At 41.5% G+C, this 23750-nt stretch overlaps 2 protein-coding genes across 5 annotated transcripts in view; one reads left to right on the top strand and one right to left on the bottom strand.

The window, feature by feature from the left end:
- The window catches only part of ZCCHC17 (zinc finger CCHC-type containing 17), a 56578-nt gene extending 53249 nt beyond the window's left edge, over positions 1-3329 (bottom strand). Inside the window, exon 1 of one of the 3 annotated variants that reach the window (XM_022575044.3) lies at positions 3242-3329. The gene's annotated coding sequence lies outside the window, so the exon portion shown is untranslated. The remainder of the gene's footprint in view (positions 1-3241) is intronic. The other 2 variants (XM_089897233.1, XM_089897243.1) reach the window with 2 other exon arrangements.
- Positions 3330-3546: 217 nt separating this feature from the next.
- The window catches only part of SNRNP40 (small nuclear ribonucleoprotein U5 subunit 40), a 41969-nt gene continuing 21765 nt past the window's right edge, over positions 3547-23750 (top strand). For both annotated transcript variants that reach the window (XM_022575043.2, XM_089897278.1), the window contains exons 1-5: positions 3547-3705; positions 6502-6631; positions 7868-7961; positions 9600-9765; positions 21806-21928. In XM_022575043.2, coding sequence (XP_022430751.1) covers positions 3562-3705; positions 6502-6631; positions 7868-7961; positions 9600-9765; positions 21806-21928 — 657 coding nt within the window. In that variant the 5' untranslated portion in view covers positions 3547-3561. The remainder of the gene's footprint in view (positions 3706-6501; positions 6632-7867; positions 7962-9599; positions 9766-21805; positions 21929-23750) is intronic.

The raw sequence follows: 23750 nt of genomic DNA on the forward strand, positions 1-23750 counted from the left end.
GAAGGGCATCATTCCTGGAGGCTAGGATGAGCAGGGTCTGGATTTATTCATTCATGTAACCAAGGACCATTTCTCATTTGATTTTGTCTTCCCAGTGCCTGTATACAGTAGGTACTCAAAGTTTTCTTGAATGAGTGAATAGAACCTTACTATGTGGCAAACACAGGTAAAGAAAGAAGAAAGCATTCTGGTCTAAAGAATCTAGCAGAAGGAACTGAGTTCCACACAATTCGCTGGGCAGGTCAAAAGATGGAAGACTTTCAAATATCAAACTGGTGGCCCAATCCTCCTCATTCCCATCAAATTTCTAGAGTAACTATCTTAGACAGATGCTTTTCCCATTTTGCACTCTGGTCATGGATCTGTTGACAAAATGGTCAAAGGCAGGAAAGAGGAAAAATAGTAAGAAACAAGGAAAAACAAAAATGGACTCATAAAAAGTGAAAGCTGAAAGCAATTATTAAGGTCATTCAGTCCACTACTCTTATTTAATTGAAGATGAGGCTAACAGAGGTCAAATGTCTTGACAAGGGCTGCTCAGAGTTAGCCATTTTGGTACTGGACCCCAGGACCAGTCAACAATCCCTAAGGTCCCTTCCAAGTCTTCTAATAATAATAGCTAATATTTGAGGGCTCCCTATTTGCCTTTAACCTAGAAGCTTTACTTGTCTTAACTAAGTTAATTCCCTTTCGACCTCCCTAACAAGATAGGCAATTATCGTTTTGTTTGGTAAGGTATTTTACAGATGAAGAAACTAAGACACAGGAAAAGCTAAATTACCTTGTTCAAGATTACAAAACTATGAATGATGGAGATGGGATTCAAATCCTATTTACGAATATTTTTTCTTTCCTTTATGGATTGTGAAATTCTTCCAAGCATGCCCTTGTCTTGCACTCCATCATATCCTTCAACTCTCCAGTGCTTTCCACAGTATAGAGCACACAGGAATTTGTAACTGTCTACTGAAATACTGAAGTACTTAATTTTACTCTATTTTAAATTGTTAGTTACTTTATCAGTTCAGCACCTTTATTGATGTTTATATATCAGGCTCTGTGCTAGGCACTTCATAAACCTCCTTTCTTTCTTTTTTTAAAAAATATTTATTTATTTATTTATTTGGCTGTGCCGGGTCTTAGTTGCAGCACACGGCATTTTCGTTGCAGCATGTGGGCTCTTAGTTGCAGCATGTGGGATGCAGTTCCCTGACCAGGGACTGAACCCAGGCCCCCTGCATTGGCAGCACAGAGCCTTAACCGCTGGACCACCAGGGAAGTCCCCATAAACCTCCTTTCAATCCTTAAAACAACTCTACAAAATAGCTATCTCTGTTTTACAGGAATGAAGTAACTTGTCGAAAATTCATAGCTAGAAAGAGATAAATCTTAGGCCATTCCAAGAGCCACACACACTTGCCACTAAACCATTCTTTTCAACACAGTCCCTGTCATCAAAGGCTTCCTAGTCCTGTAAGGATAATGGTGGCCAATTACAATGCAGCATGATCAGGGCTAGTGATTAGGTTCAAAGTATTAAGAAAACAAGAAAGAGAAGGGCCTGGGTGAAGCAAGAAGTTTAAAAGGTGACAACTGAGTAGGCCTTTAAGGATAAACGGATGTCCTCTAGCAGATTGACCGCATCAGAAGAATCCTGATATACTGACCTCTATTTTCTTCCAATCTATCAGCCCTCTTTTTTTCTTCACTTTCCTCCCTATCCAGCTTAGATTCCATAGTCCATCATTCAAACAATAGCTTAACTTCCCTTTAACTCTGTCTTTATAGCTCACCTAACTGGCAGTACCCCTACCCTGATGGAGTACAGTTGCACATATTGGAACACATTCCAGCTAGGTTAAACAGAAACTGGGATTTATTGCCAGGTATTATGTGACTTACAAAATTACCACAAGGGCTATAGGAAGTACTGGTAGAACTTCCCAGGAACACCTCCTAACCCACAAAACAACAGTCTTTGCCATGATCAAGAAAGTCATGGCTATCATTGCAGAAAGTCATGAAACCAAAAAGCGGATGACTAAGAAACTCACTGCCTCTGCTGTAGTATTTGCCAGCAAAACGGCATGCCTCTCACTCTCCTCCTCCTCTCACTTCCAAATTCAATTCTCATCTCAGGTGCAGAGGAGTCTAGGAAATATCTAGCTCTCAGTTCCACCAATACCCCAGTCTTCACTGCCCACAACTCTCACCAAAGTGGTCTATCTGCATCTATCTCCCCTCCAATCTGTTCACACTGCTAAGGCCTGAGGGATCAAGCTGCTTCCCCCACCCCACCACCTGCAAAAAAAAAAAAAAAACCTTCAGGGATTTCCCATCAGTCTTAAAGCAGAAGCTACAAAGTCTGGCCTCTGCCCACCTCCAGCTTCATCTTGTACCACATTCCCCTCTGTTCCCTTTGTCCTGGCCACACTGGCCTCTTTGTGCCTGTTAGTCACTTTCCTCACATTTGCCACAGGACCTCTGCACATGCTGTTCTGTATGGAATACGCTGCCTTCCTCTCTTCACCCAACTAATTAGAACTGTTCCTTCAGGTATCAGTTCAGGCATCTTTTCCTTAGAGAAACCTTCCTGCTTTTTCCAGGCACTCATAACACCAGCTTCCTCTCGTAGGCAGCACTTACTTTGCATTTCTTAGTGAGATCATTGGTGAGCATCTGTTTCCCCCACCGGACTAACAGCCCTGAAGTCAGAGACCATGTTTGGTTCACAATGTCTCCCCAGTGCTTTGCACAATAAATATCAGTTGCACGATTAAGGAGAAGGCCTAGTTCACAGGTATGAATCCGCATTTCTCAACAAGGCTGTGCTCTGGAAGCCGAGAGTCGGACATTTCCTTCATCTCCGTCTCTCTCAGGAGCACTGAGCAGGCGCTAAAAAAAAGGCTGCAGAATCATGGCAGAAACAAGGCGGCCTCCTCAGTCAGAGAGGACCCTAGTGGAGGCTGGGAGACAGGCCTCTTCCTGGGAGCGCCTGGCACGAGGCTCGACAAGAAAGGCTCTTGTTGAAAAAGTCAGTCGTCGAGGGCCCCAGGCAGGCGCAGAGACCCCAAAGCTCTGCTCCAGCCCTAGAAAGGGAACACACAAGAGCTAGGAACTCGGGGCCCCCCTCTGCCCCTTGCAATCAAACCTGCAGCTGAGAAGGGCCAGCCTCAGACCACATAACGAGGCGCCGCCTCCAGATTCCACTGCCCCCACCCCCGATCTTCCTTACACTTACTCGGTGTCAGCGTCCGGTCTCCTCGCCGCAGCATTGCGCGCAACACCGAAACCCAGTCAGCGAGCTTCCACCCACAGGACACAGCGCGCCTAGGTGGGACTCCAGCTCTATTCACCAATCCTGGAATAGTACTCTCGTAAGGGCGGAAAGAACTGACCAATAACAGGATACCCTCCAGGGGGCGGTGCAGAGGGGAGTATTGGAAGCTGACTGGTTTCTCCAAGCCGGAAGTTCCGGGGGAAGACTAAGTTGGAGCCAATCGTGTGGTGCCTGAGGGTGTCGGCGCGGTCAGTGGCGGCTTGAGGAGAGCGGCTGCCGCCATGATAGAACAGCAGAAGCGAAAGGGTCCAGAGTTGCCGCTGGTCCCAGTCAAGCGGCCGCGGCATGAATTGCTTTTGGGAGCGGCGGGGTCGGGCCCCGGAGCCGGGCAGCAGCAGGCGGCGCCGGGAGCTTTGCTGCAAGCGGTGAGTAAGGGAGCAGGCGGCCTTCGGCCCTCAGCTCTTCCTCTCTCCTCAGCGCTGTACCTGGTGATCCCGCACTGGCCCTTTCCCCACACTGGGGGGACGGAACGGGACTCCCTCATCCTGGAGTTAAAGCAGAAAAGCACTGTAAGACCGGCCAACACTCTGCGATGCTCCATATATTTCCCCGTTTGACGCCCGTTTTCGGCATCTCGACCGCCCTGTGAGGAGGCGTTAGAATTAGGCTTAAGGACCTTGAGCTCAAAACCGGGGCCGGGGCTTTGGAATCATAAATGTTCCAGGGATGCGGCATAGAATAAACGTTCAGGAAGGTTGGAAGAGTGGATGGATGAATGAATGAATGAGGGAAGGAAGGAAGGAAGGAAATGAAAGATACTGGCTCGCTTTGGAACTTGGGGCAACTTGCTTTTCCCTCTGTTTCTCTGCACTAGTATTAGTAACAACCGTGGAATAGTTACCATCCATTGAGCTCTTGTACTAAGTGCTTTCTTTGTATATGAAAACTCCATTGATCTTGGTAACTGCCTGAAAGTTAGGAATTGCTATTATCCCATTTTGTAGATGGGGAAACAAAGTTATCTAGTAACTGATAGGAACAGCTTTTAAATTCAGAATCCATGCTCTTAACTACATTTCTTGTACGATAGAGGTGGTGATCACACCTCTCCCTCGGTCCTGTTAGGCTCAGCGGAAGAAATATATGTACCCCCCCTCCCCAACTCCTCAACCAGCTGGTCAATAAATCCTGCTGGCACTGTCCTCAGAATATATCCAGACTTGCTACTACTTCTGCCAGCTCCATCACTAGCTCCTGGTCTAAACCATCATTATCTCATCTGGCATTATTGCTGTAGGATCCTAATGGTATTCCTGTTTCTGTTCACGGATGCTCAGTCTAGTCTCAATCCAGCAGCCAGAGGAATCCTTCTAAACATCAGATCGTATTACCCCCTGCTGAAAGCTTTCCCTGGCTTTTCACTTCACTCAGAGTAAAACTAAAATCCTGACAGTCTTTTGCCTTCTTTCCCTTGACCTCTCTGAACTACCAATTTTCCATTGCTCACCCTGCTCCAGGCACACTGGCTTCCATGCTCCTGCCACAAAGCCTTTGCATTTGCTGCTCCCCCTACGGATTTACTCTTCTTCCAAATGTCCACATGGTTTACACACTCAACTCCTCCCAACCTCTGCTCAAGTATCACTTTTTCCGTGAAGGCTTTCTTGACGAGCCTGTTTTAAATTGCAATACCCTGTGCTCACTAGCCCACATTGCTGCTTTGTTTTTCTCCGTAGCACATACCACCATCTATATGTTTTACTTGTTTCTGCCTTCCCTCCCTCCTTTCTGCCCCTCCTTCCCACTAGAACACAAGCTCCGTTGTTTATTTTGTTCAATCCTGTTTTATCAGTGCGTAGAGCAGTGCCTGGCACGTAGTATTTTTTGAGTAAATGAGTAAGCTGGAAAACTGAAGAGATTTGGGGATTATTAATAGTGAACTTGTTCTTCTGTCTGACAAGTAAGAATATCAGCCCAGGTTTCTTTGAATTGCCCAAGCCTAGGCTTAATGTCCAAGACCATAATCAAAACTACTTTGCTTAATAACTGTACCCTGCAGGGTTTTGGGAAAGCTTAGTTCAATCATTCATTCATCAAACTAGAAACTGGGAAAACAGTGTAGAATTACACTGGTAAGATTCCAGCACTCACAGAGCTTTTCTAGTGGCAGGCCAGGGGAAACAAAATGTAAACAAACACATAAGGAAGGTAATTTCAGATAGTGATAGGTGCTGTGAGAGAATACAGCAGGGTTGATAGAATGCAGAGGGGAGGTAGGGTGCTGCTTGAGCTTGAATGTTCCAGGAAAGACTTTCTGAAGAGGAAACATTTGAAAGGAGCCACACATAGGAAGATCTAGGGGAAGGGGGTTCCTGTCAGGGGCAACAACAAGTGTAAAAGATCCTGAGGCAGAAATTAGTTTAATGTGTTTGAACAGTTAAAAGTTGGGTATAGGGCTTCCCTGGTGATGCAGTGGTTGAGAATCCACCTGCCAATGCTGGGGACACGGGTTCGAGCCCTGGTCCAGGAAGATCCCACATGCTGCGGAGCAACTAAGCGCACGCGCCACAACTGCTGAGCCTGCACTCTAGAGCCCATGAGCCACAACTACTGAGCCCGCATGCCACAAGTACTGAAGCCCACGCGCCTAGAGCTAGGCTAAGCCCACGCGCCTAGAGCTAGGCTAAGCCCACGCCTAGCCTCGTGCTCCACAACGAGAAAAGCCACTGCAATGAGAAGTCGCGTACCGCGACAAAAAGTAGCCCCTGCTCACGGCAACTAGAGAAAGCCCGCGCGCAGCAACGAAGACCCAACGCAGCCAAAAATAAATAATTTAATTAATTAATTTTTTAAAAATGATGTAGGACAATGATAAGACAAAAATATGGCCACTCAGCCTAAGAAATGAGGTCAAACTTGAAAGGAGGCAAGCAGGCAACTGAGCGCTCGAATTTAAAAACTAACTAAATAAAAGTTGGGTATGGGATGGGAGCACAGTGAGGGAGGAAGAGAGTTGGTATAACAGATAGACACTGGAAACTTCAGCAGGAGAGTATAAAATTGGAGACATAAGTTATGTGCGAAGAGTTGCCATTCTCTAAATCAGGAGAAATACACTCAATCAGTTTCCCTTGTCTTTTCCTTATACTCCCCATTCCCCCACCTTTCAGTCTCCTTTGCCTGTACGAAGTGACTACTCTGTACTTCTCTCTTTTGTTTAGGGGCCTCCAAGATGTTCCTCCCTTCAAGCCCCAATCATGCTTCTCTCAGGACATGAAGGGGAAGTGTATTGCTGCAAGTTTCACCCCAATGGATCCACCTTAGCATCTGCAGGATTTGACCGACTGATATGTAAGGCATAGTTTTTGAATCTGGAGTAATTGCTGTCTGCCAAATAGTGATTACTTTTTAAAACCTTCAGTGCCATAGAGAGTATAAGTCTAAGTTGGTCACATAACAAACTATGTGGCTAATATGCCAAAATAGGGTCATGAAAATGCTGAATGATTTGGGGTGTAGAACTCAGGGTCCATGTGGTAAATACAGAAGGAATTACGTTACCAGTTGGAAAGTGAGTCGCTCTAGTTTGAGAACATCGTCCTCATGGAGGCAAATATCGAGCTGATTTAGCAAGACTGGAGATCTAGGCTTAACAGGCTAATGGGAGTAAAGAGGAGAGAGATAACTTTTTCCCAAAGATATTGAGGCTCTCCTCTTGATCCATTCCCTCAGAATCTTAGCATTTGGAAAGGAAGGAGGGAGTCCTTACGTGGCAACTCACTTGGATAATCTACCTGTCCGTCAATAGGATCTGCTACCTGATCCTCAGCTACTAGTCAAGAAGAGTCTTTTGGCTCTTTGCTTATAACTGTGCCTCAGGGTGGATGATGTCTGCTTTGATTTTGGTGTTCTGGTTCTGTGTTCCTTAAACTTACTAGTGGCCAAGTCTCTGGAAGGCTTAAGGATCTTTGCAGAACATACTTGAACTACTGATGTGCTTAATTTCATTGAACAAACTAGAAACAGTTTTATCAGCAGGAAAATAACTCTACCTTATTGTGTATAGAGTGTTCCTTAATAACACTCATCAAACTTCACTCTGTGCTGGACCAAGCTCCCTAAGGATTGGAACTGTGTCTATTCATTTACCTTATTTTACTCCAGCACCTGGCATAGGTATTTAGTACACTTGCAATGAGTGAATGTAGTATAAAGTCGTTCTCCTATGACCTTCAAGTCAGTTGCAGCTTCCAGAGTTTCCCATAAGTACCATCATTTTGCAGTCTGCTTCTACTCATAGCAGACAGTAGCTGTGAGTGCCAACTTTTTAAAAGTACAGGAGAAATACTTAAGATTTAAAAAATTATAGCCATTAACTAAAATGTTTTTATTTTATGAAATGTGAAAATATTGCATTTTTTTGTTTTAATGTTAAGAAAATTGATCTAGCTAATAGAACTAATAGTGTTCCAAAGGAGTATGATTTCAGAACTGTTGTTCTAGTGAATTCATAAGTACCCTTTCCATGGCCAATAATGAGTTTTCTTTTGCCTAGTAATGCTCACAGAACCCCTGTCGCCCTAACAGTGTTGTGGAATGTCTATGGTGACTGCGATAACTATGCTACATTGAAGGGACACAGTGGAGCAGTGATGGAACTGCATTATAACACAGATGGCAGGTGAGTATTCTGCATAGTGGGTGACAACTGCTTCTTATAGTAATTCTTCTTGGCATCCTTTCACATTTCATCCCTGAGTTTTCTCTCAGGAGACTGCTGTCAAAAACTACTGCGTTTTATGGACTTGAAGACACGGGGAAGAGGAAGGGTAAGCTGGGACGAAGTGAGAGAGTGGCATGGACACATATACACTACCAAATGTAAAATAGGTGGCTAGTGGGAAGCAGCCACATAGCACAGGGAGATCAGCTTGGTGCTTTGTGTCCACCTAGAGGGGTGGGATAGGGAGGGTGGGAGGGAGACGCAAGAGGGAGGAGATATGGGGATATATGTTTATGTATAGCTTATTCACTTTGTTATACAGCAGAAACTAACACACCATTGTAAAGCAACTATACTCCAATAAAGATGTTTAAAAAGAAAAAAATCTGCGTTTTGGACAACCACTTTATTATCCTATCGCTGTAACCCAAGTAAGGTGTTTATTGTTCCATGTATGCATTTATAGACACATCACCTCTATCTAACATAGCAACATCGCAGAAAAAAAATTTTAAGACATAAAATGTAATTTACATATATAAAAATTAGCGACTTTTATTATAAAAGTAATAATAAAATAATCTATTTCAAGAAAACTCGAAAAAAAAGCAGGAAAATGACCAAATAGCCCACGTTTTTACCACTCCAAAGATAATCACTGTTAATATTATGATATGTTTTTCTCAAGCCTTTTTCCTATTCAAAACAGTTTGGTTTTTTTGTATATATTAGAACTACTTGTGGGAGTTCCCTGGCAGTCCAGTGGTTAGGACTCAGCGCTTTCACTGCCGTGGCCTGGGTTCAGCCCTGGTCGGGGAACTAAGATCCCGCAAGCCACGCAGCGCAGCCAAATTTTAAAAAAAAGAACTACTTGTACAATCTTGTCTGCTGCTTTTTACCCTTAACATTATTCACCTGTCATATCTGTTTACTATAATATACTATTTATTATAAATATTTTAACAATTGCATAACTTTAGAATAACTACAGATAATATAAAAATGTGGTTATACAAAGTTAATTAATCCCATTCGGTATTTCAGTAAACATTTATTGTTTTACAGCTCTGACCCCTAAAAATTTTAGGGTTCCCTGAACAACTGGGTGCATAGCCTTGTATAAATTTTTCCTATTTGAGTAAAGAAAGCATTGTAAATTCAATCAGAACTTAGAAATCAGCCTCAGAGACAAAACCTTTTGAGTTTTAGAGAAAGAGAGTTACCAAGCCATTGGGTCAGGAATTGCTACAGTGTGTCTCACCTCCACAGCAGGGAGTGATTAAACATTTCCAAGTGGAAGGATGTGTAAAGTGTTGTATATCAAAAAGGAGGGAAGGATTGAGAAGACTGCTGTATTAGATGTATGATGTGGGGACTGACAGGGAAATTTTTTTTTACATTTCGTAGAGCAGACCTTATAACTGGGTCTAGAGTGTGATTAGGATTTTGTTATGTAAGGTGAGGCATTCCAGCATCAGGTGCCAAGCTGTCAGAGCACACGTTAGTGATCTTGAAAACTGGCACGTTTTGGCAAGTGGAGAAGATAGATTGCTACTTGTCTTCACTTATTTTTTTGTTCTTCCTCTCACCTTCTAGTATGCTCTTCTCAGCATCCACAGATAAAACTGTGGCGGTGTGGGATAGTGAAACAGGCGAGAGAGTTAAAAGACTGAAGGGGCACACTTCCTTTGTGAATTCCTGTTATCCGGCCAGGAGGGGTCCCCAGCTTGTCTGCACTGGCAGTGACGACGGTACAGTTAAGGTGGGTGTTGTCTGTCTGTGTGTTGAGGGTTTCTGAGGTGACATAATGTGAACCTTATCTTGTCTTCCCACCTGTGCTTTACCCTCCTCTCCACAACTTTGTTTCATCAGACATTTCCCAAAACAGACACTATTTAAAATATGTTTAAAATAATAAGCAGTTAAGGGTTTTTTCTTTTTTTAGATATCATATAGAATAATATTACAACTGTGTTGAACCATTGTGACTTGGAATAAAGTGGACCACCATCCAAGAATAATTGGATTCTTGACTTAGCTGTTTACTTAATTGTGTGACCATAGGCAGTTCACTTTTCTGATCCTCAGCTTATCAGTCTTTAGAACACTGACAATAATATACATGTCTTACGAGACTATTGTGTAATTATAGTCAGTATAATAAAAAGGTTTTATATACTGACTATACAGTATGTGGTTTTAGTAACAGGATGGGGTATTAAAAGTCATTTAGTCCAATGATTGCCGACCTGTATGCATATCAGAATTACGTGAGGAACATGCTAAAAATACCCAGATTCTGGTTTAGTAGGTCTGGAATGGGATTTTTTTTGTTTTGTTATTGGGTATTTGTTGCTGCAGGTGGGCTTTCTCTAGTTGCGGGGAGCAGGGGCTACTGTTCGTTGCAGTGCGTGGGCTTCTCATTGCGGTGGCTTCTCTTGTTGTGGAGCATGGGTTCTAGGTGTGTGGGCTTCAGTAGTTGTGGCACTCGGGCTCAGTAGTTGTGGTTCATGGGCTCTAGAGCTCAGCCTCAGTAGTTGTGGCGCACGGGCTTAGTTGCTCTGCAGCATGTGGGATCCTCCCGGACCAGGGCTCGAACCCGTGTCCCCTACATTGGCAGGCGGATTCTTAACCACTGTGCCACCAGGGAAGTCCCAAGACTTTATTTTTTTTAGAGCAGTTTTAGGTTCACTGCAAAATTGAGGGAAAGGTACAGAGATTTCCCATATATCCACTGCCCCCACCATGGATAGCTTCCCCCACCAGAGTGGTACCTTTGTTACAATTGATGAACCTACATTGACATGTCATTATCACCCAAAGTCCATAGTTTACATTAGGGTTCACTTTTAGTGGTGTACATTCTGTGGGTTTGGACAGATGTGTAATGACATGTATCTGGCACTATGGTATCATACAGAGTATTTCAACTGCCCTAAAAATCCTTTATGTTCCACCTATTCATTCCTCTCAACCCCAGGGAACCACTGATCTTTTTGCTGTCTCCTTAGTTTTGCCTTTTCCAGAATGTCATATATAGGTAGACTCATGAAGTGTATAGCCTTTGCAGATTAGCTTTTTTCACCTAGTAATATGCATTTAAGATTCCTCCATGTTTTTTCATGGCTTAATAGTTCATTTCTTTTCGGTGCTCAATAATATTCCATTGTTGGATGTACCACAGTTTATTTATCCATTCACCTACTGAAGGACATCTTGGTTGCTTCCAAGTTTTGGCAATTATGAATAAAGCTGCTCTAAACATCTGTGTGTAGGTTTTTGTGTGGACCTAAGGTTTTAACTCTTTGGGTAGATACTGAGAAGCACAATTGCTGGATTGTGCAGTAAAGGTTTTGTAAGAAACTGCCAAACTGTCTTCCAAGGTGGCTGCACCATTTTTTCTTCCTACCAGCAATGAATGAGTGTTCCTTTGTTCCCCATCCTTGTCTGCATTTGGTGTTGTCAGTGTTTCAGATTCTGGCCTTTCTAATAGGTGTGTAGTAGTATCTTACTTTTTGTTTTACTTTGCATTTTCCCAATGATATATGATGTAGAACATCTTCTTTTTTCCAGTTTTATTGAGAATAATTGACATACATCACTGTACAAATTTAAGGCATGCGGCAAGATGGTTCGATTTACATATATTGTGAAATGATTATCAGTAGATTTGACCAACATCCATCTTCTCATATAGATACAACAAAAAGGAAAAAAACGGGAAACTTTTTTTCTTGTGATGAGAGCTCTTAAGATATACTGTCTTAACTTTTCTATATATCATATAGCAGTGTTAGCTGTAGTCATCATATTGTACATTACATCCTTAGTACTTATGTATCTTATAACTAGAAATTTGTACTTTTTACCACCTTCCTCCAATTCCCACTTCTTCTACCCTCCTCCTCTGGTAACACAATGTTGAGCATCTTTGCATATGCTTATTTGCCATCTGTGTACTTCTTTGGTGAGGTATCTGTTAAGTTCTTTAGCTCAATTTTTGATCTGGTTGTTTGTTATTTTTAATATATTTATTTATTTATTTTTGGCTGCGTTGGGTCTTCATTGCTGCATGCGGGCCTTCTCTAGTTATGGCGAGCGGGGGCTACTCTTCGTTGCGGTGCGTGGGCTTCTCATTGTGGTGGCTTCTCGTTGCAGAACACAGGCTCTAGGCACGCAGGCTTCGGTAGTTGTGGTATGCAGGCTCAGTAGTTGTGGCTCATGGGCTCTAGAGCGCAGGCTCAGTAGTTGTGGCGCACGGGCTTAGTTGCTTCGCGGCATGTGGGATCTTCCCAGACCAGGGCTCGAACCTGTGTCCCCTGCATTGGCAGGCGGATTCTTAACCACTGCACCACCAGGGAAGTCCGTGTTTGTTATTGTTGAATTTAAGAGTTCTTTACTGTGTTTTGGATAATAGTCCTTTAACAGATGTGTCTTTTGCAAATATTTTCTCAACAGTCTGTAGCTTGTCCTCTAATTTTCTTGACATTTTCTTTCACAGAGAAGTTTTTAATGTTAATGAAGTTCAGCTTATCAATGATTTCTTTCATAGATTGTGCCTTTGGTGTTATATCTAAAAGTCATCACCATACCCTAGGTCACCTAAGTTTTCTTCTGTGTTACTTTCTAGGAGTTTAATATTTTACATATAGGTCTGTGATCCATTTTGAGTTAATTTTTGTGAAAGGTGCAAAAAAATATTCATTTTTTTTTAACATGTGGACATACAGTTGTTCCAGCACCATTTGTTGAAGAAACTATCTTTGCTCCATTGTATTGCCTTTGCTCCTTTGTCAAAGATCAATTGACTGTATTTATGGGGGTCTATTTCTAGGCCTTTTATTCTCTTCCATTGATCTATTTGTCAGTTCTTTTGCCAATATCACACTGTCTTGATTACTAGCTTTATAGTAAATCCTGAAGTTGGGTAGTGTCAGTCCTCCAGCTTTGTTGTCCAATATTGTATTGGCAAGTTGGGGTCTTTTGCCTTTCCAGATAAACTCCAATTTGTTGATATACGTGAAGTAACTTACTGGAATTTTGGTTGACATTGCATTGATCAGTATGATTGATCTATAGATCAAATTGGGAAGAACTGACATCTTGACAATGCTGAGTCTTCCTACCCGTGAACATGGAATATCTCTCCATTTATTTCGTTCTACTTTGATTTCATTCATTAGAGTTTTTAAGTTTTCCGCATAGAGATCGTGTACAGATTTTGTTACATTTACAGCTAAGTATTTCTCTTTTTTTGGATGCTAATGTCAATGGTATTGTGTTTTTTAGAATCAGAATGTTAAATGTGTTCCTCAAGTGATTTGATGTAGCAGGTATGACATTTTGGGAGCCACTGATCTCCTCCAGCATCCTCACTTTACAGATGAGGAAAATGAGGCCTAGAAATAGTAACCTACTTCAGGGGCACACAGGACATGCTGCTTTGTAGTACCATTTTATTCTTTCTTTGGCACTAGTTTTTGACTCTGGATTTTTTTTTTTTTAATGATTAAACAGGGAGGGATTTCAAAGGAGAACATCTGAGAAATCACACTCAACTTGTGATTGTTTGTTGCTTTTTTAAATGAATTTGCTTTTTTTCATAATTAAAGGTGGTGACACTGACCTACTGGATTATCTGCTTTGAGATGTTTTCTACTAAATGGTTTTGTAATAAACAATCACTTGGGCCCCTTGTTGCTTGGCTGAGAGTCTGTGGCTTAGGAATAACTACCAGAGGTCTTTTTGTTTTGTTTTGTTTTGTTTTTGTTTTTTAATAGGTTTATTTTCCTTTTTGTTGAGAGAATTATAGATTCTCATGCTGTTCTAAGAGATAATACAGAGATCCCATTTACTCTTCACCCACTTTTCAGCAACGTTAACTTGTCTCATAACTATAAAAGGTGACATTGCTACGATCCCTCAATCTTGTTCAGATTTCACAAGTTTCGCATGAAATTCCCAGAGGTCTTAACGTAGGTGTACTATAGTTGGAGAGACCTAACAGCTGATTTGCTAATTGGCATTTCAAAAGGCAGAGGCAAGAGTGCCCTAATGAATTTTGTTAACAAACATTTATTGAGGGCTTGCTATGGTAACCATCTAGGAACTTATTCTTTTCTCTTTTTTTGGCTGTGGTGGGTCTTAGTTGTGGCACGTGGGATCTTTGTTGCGGCATGCAGCATCTTTTAGTTGCAGCATGCAGGATCTAGTTCCCTGACCAGGGATCAAATGTGGGCCCCCTGCATTGGGAGCGTGAAGTCTTAACCACTGGACCACTAGGGAAGTCCTTAGGAACTTATTCTTGTTTAGTTTCACCTTTTCTTCTTTTATCTTTTCTCTGACTTTGTTTCATTTTGTCTTTGTGCTCATATTTATCTTTCCATCTCTCCTTAGCTTTTTCTTTTTCTACTACCTTCCATTGTATACGTTCTTTTCTTTTCTACTCTTTCCTTCTTTCAGTTTCTTGCTTCTCTTCTCCCTTAATTAAACATGGTTTGAAATAATCATACTCAAGGCAGTATTTATTTTCAAGGCAGTATTTTTTAAATGTGCAGTATATCACATTACTTAAAGTGACTTTTTAACTAGTTCTTTATTTTTAATTTCAGTGTATTATTTATATAATTATTGCTTCATTGAACAGCCTTTTACATATGCCTTTTAGTTACTTGCCAAGTTGGAATGCTTTATTGTTGCTTTCTGTTGCTAGGTTTATAACTATAGGAGTTTAATAACTTGTGCTTATCTAAGAAGGAATATGTCATGTTTCTTATTTGTCAGAGTTCTCAACAGAAAGCAGAGGTTTCAATAACTCTTGTATTTTTCAGTCTAGAAGTGGTATCCTCAGCATTGTCCATACCAGTCTTTTCAAACCATTTTCAGCAATCCATTCTTTCTTCTAATGAAGCAATTAAGTGAAATCATATATGTTATTCCCTTTTACAAACAATTCAAGTCCTGGTACCATTACATAGACCGAAGTAGGAAAGGTGTTTGGGTTAGAGGTGGGGATAGGCCAAAGTGTCCCAGAGTGGCGTGTCAGAACCCAAGTGAGATGAAAGGAGAGCATCCACACTGGATGGGGGAGTATCCGCATCCAGTGTAGGGAGATGGAAACTGCATAGGGTAAGGAGGGCATCCACACAGCACGAGGTAGATGGCCCAGTGTGGGGAACCGGAGGGAGGAGCCCAGCATGGAGAGTCAGTGCCATAGCAGGGTCAAAGAGTCATCTACACGTTGGTGTGGGGGAGACAGTGGGTGTCAGAGCCTGAGTTGAGGGTGCCCACACAGGGTGGGAGCAGTTCAGGTAGGGAGTCTGAGTCTGAGCAGACTCAGACAAGGATGGAGTCCCTGAGGAAGGGCAGCCTGGAAAGTGGTATTAGAGCCAGAGCAGAGTGAAGAGAGCGTTCACACAGAGGGGTCACCCAAATGGGGTGAGGAGGGGTTTCACATAGAATCAGCCCAGAATGGGAGTCACATTCAAACAGGGAAAGAGGACATCCATGCAGGAGGCAACTGGAAGAGGATGTAGGAGATTGGTTACATATGGGAAGCCTGATCAAATAAGTAAATATAATAAGTATAATGGGGGGCAGATTTCTCACTGTCAGAGAAAGGATTTACCAATACAGAAAGAGAAAACTAAAATGCATCTGTGTTGTCAGTATCGAATTCAGAGTATCAGTGTGAGCTCACGACATTCAATATATAAACAGATAAGTGTAGGAAAAAAAATTAGATGTAAATGTGTGTTTGTAGATGTATGTGTGTGCACCTATGTATGCATATATTGCCTAACTGTCCACTTAGAGGGTCTAGGAACAACACCACCCCAAAACCAATGAGCACATCTACTGTATAGGTCTTGGCCTTTAAATACCATTTTCCACTAAAAGGGCTCCTTATTTCAGGTCTGGGCAGGGAAAGTACACGGTGGGCCTAGAATGTCTTATGCAAAAAAGCTTGCCAGAGGAATCTCTTAAATGATCAAATTGAATGTTATGGGAGTTCCCTGGTAGTCTAGTGGTTAGGATTCAGCACTTTCACTGCCATGGCCTGGGTTCAATCCCTGGTCGGGGAACTGAAATACTGCAAGCCATGCGGTGCAGCCATAATTTAAAAGAAAAAAAAATGTTTTGAATGTTTTTAGTAATGGGACAAATGAAAATTGTGAGCCACTCGATAGGATACAATGAAAATACAACATCACTTCAGTATAGTCCTGCCAAATAACTTGAATCTAATCATGAGAAAACATCCGACACACAAATTGAGGAACATTACTGTCCTATAATTTTGCGAAGCGTCAAGGTTATGAAACTCCAGGAAAGTCTAAGAAACTCTTCCTGGCTGAAGGAGACTAAAGAAACATGACAGCTAAATTTAACATATGGGGACTTCCCTGGTGGTCCAGTGGCCAAGACTCTGCGCTCCCAATGCAGGGGGCCCGGGTTCGATCCCTGGTCAGGGAACTAGATCTCACATTCTGCAACTAAGAGTTCGCATGCTGCAACTAAAGATCCCGCGTGCCGCAACTAAGACCCAGCACAGCCAAATAAATACATAAGTATTTACAAATAAATAAATAAATAAATTCAACATATGATCCTGAACTGAATCCTTTTGCAATAAAAGACCCTATTGGGACAAGTGGTGAAACTTGAATGAGATCTGAGGATGATAGTAATGTATGGGTGTTAGTTTCTTGATTCTGATGGTTGTGTTGAGATTACGTAGGAGAACATCTTGTGAGACAAGCGCACTAAATATACTGAAGTATTTAGGAGTGTCAGGGCATTAGGTCAGCAACTCAAATGATTTAGGCAAAAAAAAGTTCTCATTTACAATTTTTTTGGTAAGTGAATATTTCAGAATAAAATAATCTTTTAAAAATTTTGGTTGTCTGGAACTAAAATTCTGAAATATTTGAATCAAGCTTTAAGTGGCTACCATAGCTTTTATGATAAAGACAGATTGATTTGACCTGAGTAGAGAATATTTGTTAAGACAGAGATTGTAGTAAGTCTGGTAAGATGTGGGAGCTAGATTATCAAGACCTTGAATTCCAAGCTAAGAGGTTTGGACTTCATTCTATAGCCAGAGAGTTTGATGGGTAAGGGTTGGCTGTTGGGTCTCTAGAAGAGGAGTGAAGCACTCTTTTTGCATCATCCATCTGAGTAACACTAAGCCTTTTTTAGTTCATGTTTCCATCAATGAAGTAGAAACTACTTTTCATCCTAAACCATGAGAATTGGAAAGAAGAGGTATCTTGGCACAGGGACAACTCATATTCTACTTGTTTACCACAGGATTGAATTTAAACCCCTGGCCTTTACTATGATTCCATGGTTGATTTCTTTTTTTATGACAACCCTTTAAAACCTAGAACAGGGGCTTCCCTGGTGGCGCAGTGGTTGAGAGTCCACCTGCCAATGCAGGGGACATGGGTTCGTGCCCCGGTCCGGGAATATCCCACATGCCGTGGAGCAGCTAGGCCCATGAGCCATGGCCGCTGAGCCTGCGTGCCCGGAGCCTGTGCTCCGCAACGGGAGAGGCCACAACAGTAAGAGGCCCGTGTACCGCAAAAAAAAAAAAAAAAAAAAATTAAAACCTAGAACATAATCACCCCAAAGTCTTTCTCTTCTGAATGAAATGACCCATACTCTTAAGACATTTCCTCATGGTTCTTCTCAAGTCTGTCAGTCATTTACTGAACCACATTTAGGACCTACTATCCACACTTTAAAAATGTAGACCCATGTTGTATTGTAAGTTTATTATTTAAAAAAAAACAGAAACAAATTGGTTCGTTGGAGTATGAGAATCTAGAGTTGTTATACCTAATCTTCATCTTTCTTCCTCTTCTATTATTAATGAATCAAGCCCCCATTAAAAGTAAGTGTTGGGAATTCCCTGGTGGTCCAGTGGTTAGGACTCCGCGCTCTCACTGCGGAGGGCCCGGTTGCAGTCCCTGGTCAGGGAACTAAGTTCCCACGAGCTGCGAGGGATGGCCAAAAAAAAAAAAAACAGAACTAAAAAAAAATGTTAATTTTTTTACATAAGCATATATTACTTTAGTTATTATAAGGAATGAGCACACGTTTTGGTACTTTTAAATTAATGCAATGTTAACGTAATAGAATCAAACGGTACTAAAATCTAGTCCTCATTTTGCTGTTGACTTCCTAGGTATTCTTCATCAAGTCATTTCCTTCTTTGAGCTTTAGTTTCCTCATCTAGGTAGTTTATGCACAGTAACTTTTAAATATTTTTATCACAACCAACATTAAGGAATACATTTTATACTATGGTCTAGTATATATTCCTTTCAGTATGTCTTATATGTGAATGAACCAACCCATTCTATATGTGACATTCTCTGATATCTCCCATAATTTTTTTAATTGAGGTAAAATTCACATTAAATCCACTGTTTTAACCTTTTAAAAAGTGTACAATTCAGTGACTTTTAGTACATTCACAGTGTTGTGTGACCATCACCACAATCCCATACCAGAACATTTCCATCATCCCCCAAAAGAATCCCCATACCCATTAAGCAAGTCATTACTTTTCCTCTACCTTCCAGCTCCTGGCAACTACTAATCTATTTCTGTCTCTATGGATTTGCCTATTCTGGACATTTCATATAAATAGAATCATACGGTATGCGGCCTTTTGTGTCTGGTTTCTTTCACTCAGCGTATGGTTTCAGGATTCATCCATGTTGTATTGTTATCAGTACTTCATTCCTTTTTATGGCTAAATAATATTCCACTGTATAGCTATACCGTCTTTTGCTTATCCATTCCTCGGTTGATGGATATTGAGTTGTTTCTACTTTTTTACCTATCATGAACAATTCTGCTACAAACATTCATGTACAAGTTTTTGTTTGAACAACTGTTTTCGTTTCTCTTGGGTATATATCTAGGAGTGGGACTACTGAGTCATACGGTAACTCTTTGTTTAATAAGGAATGTCCAGACTTTTCCATAGCAGCCACATCATTTTATATTCCCAACAGCAGTGTGTAAGGGTTCTAATTTCTCCACATCGTCACCAGTACTTGTTATTTTCTGTGTTTGTGTGTTTTAATTATAACCATCCTAGTGAGTGTGAAGTGATACCTAATTATTGTTTTGACTTGCATTTCCCAAATAATTTGTGATATTGAGCATCTTTCTATGTGCTTATATCTTCTAAAGAGAAATGTTTACTCGGGTCCTTTTGCCCATTTATTAATTGGGCTCTTTGTGGTTTTGATGCTAAATTATAAGATTATTTATATTTATTTATAAATCTTATAAATTATAAGATTTATTTATTCTGGATACTAGACCTTTATCAGATACATGTTTTGCAAATATTTTCTCCCACTGTTGGTTGTCTTCTCATTTTCTTGATAAATATCCTTTAATGTACAAAAGTCTTTAATTTTTATGAAGTCTAATTTATCTGTTTTCTTTTGTCACTTGTGCTTTTGGTGTCATATCTAATAATTCATTGCCAAATTCAGGGTCATGAAGATTTACCCCTACGTTTCCCTCTAAGAATTTTATGATTTTAGCTTTTACATTTAGGTCTTTGATCCATGTCAAGTTAATTTTTGCATGTGTGAGGTAAGGGTCTACTTCATTCTTTTGCATGTAGTTATCCACTTGTCCCAGCACCATTTGTTGAAAGACTATTTTTTTCTTGTGTATGGGCAATACTTTTTTGCTTCTTTTCATGCCTCATAATTTTTTGTTGAAAACTGAACATTTGAATATTATAGTGTGGCAACTCTGGAAATTAGATGCTCTCCAGAGTCTGTTGTTGCTCTTTTTTTTTTTTTTAGTAAATTTATTTATTTTATTTTTGGCTGCGTTGGGTCTTCGTTGCAGTTTGCGGGCTTCTCGCGGCGGCTTCTCTTGTTGCGGAGCACAGGTTCTAGGTGCGTGGGCTTCAGTAGTTATGGTGCGAGGGCTCAGTAGTTGTGGCGCATGGGCTTAGTTGCTCCGCAGCATGTGAGATCTTCCCAGGCCAGGGATTGAACCCATTTTCCTGCATTGGCAGGTGGATTCTTAACCACTGTAACACCAGGGAAGTCCCTGTTGTTGCTCCTTTTTTTTTTTTAAATAAATTTATTTATTTTATTTTTGGCTGCGTTGGGTCTTTGCTGCTGCACGCAGGCTTTTCTCTAGTTGCGGCGAGTGGGGGCTACTCTTTGTTGCAGTGTGCAGGCTTCTTATTGTGGTGGCTTCTCTTGTTGCGGAGCACAGGCTCTAGGCGTGCGGGCTTCAGTAGTTGCAGCACATGGGCTCGGTAGTTGTGGCTCACGGGCTCTAGAGTGCAGGCTCAGTAGATGTGGCACACGGGTTTAGTTGCTCCATGGCATGTGGGATCTTCCCGGACCAGGTATCGAACCCATGTCCCCTGCATTGGCAGGTGGATTCTTAACCACTGCGCCGCCAGGGAAGCCCTGTTGCTCCTTTTTGAAGCTGTTGTTTATTTAGTGAATTTTCTGAACTAGTTTTGTAAACTCTGTATTCTTTGTCATGTATAGACACTGAAATCTCTGTTTCATCAGCTTAGTGGTTCACTGACAATTCAGCAGAGATTTCCCTAAACACCTGGGGGGGCAGGGAGGACTCTTCCCGTCTTTGTAGATTGGCTCTGTGGGTGTGTTGGGGCCTGCTGTCACCTCTCAGCCAGGCAGTTTACAACTCTGTATTAGCCTTCACTTCCTGCTTGTGGTCAGCAAGAGGTTGAGAGCTTAGGGCCTTCTCAGGTCTTTCCTAAGCATGTGCCCAGCCATGGCATGCAAGTGGCCTTCTAGAGTTGCAAAAATATGTCAAAAGCTTTTCAAAGCCCTTATTCTCCAAACTGTCTCATTCCCCAGCCTTTCCTGTTTGCTGTTTATCCCTTGCCCCATTCAGCAGAGGCTCATGCATTTGTCTTTAAATGTTTTGGACAATTGCTTCTGCCCTGGGAGAGTTCCAAGTTAGGCAAAATAAAGTCAAACCCTTTGAGCTCAGCCATCAGGGAGCCACCAAACAGGTCCAAAAAAAAAAAAATTTTTTTTTTTAAATTTTTTTATATTTAAACCTACAATTCTTTGAAAATGAGAAATAAGTTCCATTCTTCCTTGGGTACTTAGGAACCTATACTAGGAATGTAGGCTGTTGTCTTCAAAACTATTGCCGAGTAGGGATGGAGCCTGGATAAGTTAAAATGCTACAAAACTGTCTTACTAGGACCCAGGTGGTTTTTGTCCTCAATAAGTATTTACCTAGTTGCTGTAAACTTTAGTTTCTAGAATTCTGATAAAGTTGGTTCTGACAGGTTTTTTTGCTGGGTATTTCTCTGCTTTTGTAGAGGGATAACCTTTGAGCATTCCCTACTCTGCCATTTTCACTGATGTAACCTCCTCTCCATACATATTTTTTAAACGTAAGTTGTAGCCCACTAATGAATTAAGATCTACAGTTCGAAAACACTGGTCTAATATCCTTGGTGTACTAAGAACATATGAACTAATAAGCGAGGTGAAGATTTCCACTCTGAGGGCATGTTAATTAACTATGTTTATTCAAACTTTAACAAAGGAGACTGAAAATATAACCAAAGTGATTTGTTCCACCAACCTTCAGATGTGTTGGCAAAATTATAGTCACTTCTCACCGTATTAATGGGATATTCAGACAAGTTTCTGAACAGGGTCCCCATTACAGATGTTTTCATCTCCACAGTCCTTGGATTTAGGGGTATACTGTGCAATTGCTGTTACTATAGACTCTCTTGTCCTCTTTTTCAGCTTTGGGACATCCGTAAGAAAGCAGCGATCCAGACATTTCAGAACACCTACCAAGTGTTAGCTGTGACCTTCAATGACACAAGTGATCAGATTATTTCTGGTGGAATAGACAACGATATCAAGGTATGTTAGATGTTTATCTTACATTTACCTTTCACCTATCTCCACTCACAGAGGTAAATCTTTCCAAACTTCTTAGCTTTGCACTTTATGCTAACTAAATGGAAGATAAATTAGAACTTATTTTCCTTCTGTCCTGTCTTCATTGACTTCCTAAGTCAGGATTGCATTATAGCTCATGTAAATGCCATTAGGGAGTAGGCAGTTAATGTGAAGTGGGAAGTCCCTGTGTGGGAACTCCGAAAAATGAAGGGTGCGTTCCCTGCCTAGAGGCATTTGAAACTTTTTTTAAAAATGTGCATTGGCCTCATGAGATAGCAGTAAATCAATTTGTGATTCTGTACCCTAATCTCTCAGTGTGTCTTTCTTTTTGAGACTATGGAAAGGAAGTTTTGGGGGGTCCATAGCTAAGAATGTGAGATGGTAATGATGTTGGAGAAAGAGGCAATAGTCTACAGTGTCTAGAGGCAGTACAGTGTAGCTCAGGCTTTCAAGTAATTGACTTGGGGTCTGTTCTCAGTTCCACTATTTTCTAGTTTTTTGTGACTTCACACTAGCTCTTTCAGCCTCTGTTTCATCATGTGTGCACCAGGAGTAATAATAATATCTATCTCATAGGGTTGTCATGGGAATTGAATGAGCCAAATTCATTGGAGCACCTCGCAGAGTTTTTGGACATAGCAAGTGCCAGTAAATATGAAATGTGTGGGGGCGGGGGGAGGCCACTCAGTTTGTGTCTGCTTTTACTTATTGGCTTCCTTAGGTATTTCAAAGACTTTGACTTACCTTCTGCTTACCTTCTGAGACTAGTAACTGTTGGGTAAATACTCAACTTATGTTGTCTCTACCTAGAAATTGTACTGTATTCCCATCTCTTCTTGCCTCCTTTGCTGTTACTATGGATGGAATGTCCTTTTGTCTAAAGGTAGTCCCTTAAATGGAAGGATTTCAACCTTTTCTTCCTGTCTCTGGGATCTCATGCCATCAATTTTCCCAGATCCTATATATATATATATATTTTTTTTAATATTTATTTATTTATTTGGCTGTGCTGGGTCTTAGTTGCAGCACTCGGGATCTTCCTTGCAGCACTCGGGATCTTTAGTTGTGGCATGTGGGATCTAGTTCTCTGACCAGGGATCAAACCCGGGCCCCCTGCGTTGGGAGCGCAGAGTCTTAGCCACTGGACCACCAGGGAAGTCCCCCAGATCCTATATTTTTAAACAACTGTATTGCTTCTCATTAGCATTTCATTATGCTCAGGTCTTCTCTTGGTGGGGTAAGGAGTCTTCCTTCAGTTCCACATTCTCTTGTTATTGCCCTGTCAATCTTCCCCTTTACGGCCAAACTTCTTTTTTTTTTTTTTTTTTTTTTTTGCGGTACGTGGGCCTCTCACTGTTGTGGAGCACAGGCTCTGGACGCGCAGGCTTAGCGGCCATGGCTCACGGGCCTAGCCGCTCCGCGACATGTGGGATCTTCCCGGACCGGGGCACGAACCCGTGTCCCCTGCGTCGGCAGGCAGACTCTCAACCACTGCGCCACCAGGGAAGCCCCAGCCAGACTTCTTGAAAGATGGTGATAGTGGTTATGATAATAGTGTTATCATTATCCTCTAATACTTAACTGTGTCGGACATTGTTCTTGGAGCTTTACATTATTAATTCATTTAAGCCTCACAACAATCCTTTGAAATAAGTACTACTAATGCCGTTTTACCAGCGAAGAAACTGAGCTAAGAGAGGCACAATAACCTGAGGCTATACAGCTAATAAGCGATGAGACCTCAGTTCAAAATGCAGAGTTTGGTTCCAGAGTCCTGCTCTTA

Source organism: Delphinapterus leucas, chromosome 1, assembly GCF_059928025.1.
Source record: "Delphinapterus leucas isolate spDelLeu-1000000601 "Yukka" chromosome 1, BTC_Dleu_Yukka2, whole genome shotgun sequence".
NCBI lineage: Eukaryota > Metazoa > Chordata > Mammalia > Artiodactyla > Monodontidae > Delphinapterus > Delphinapterus leucas.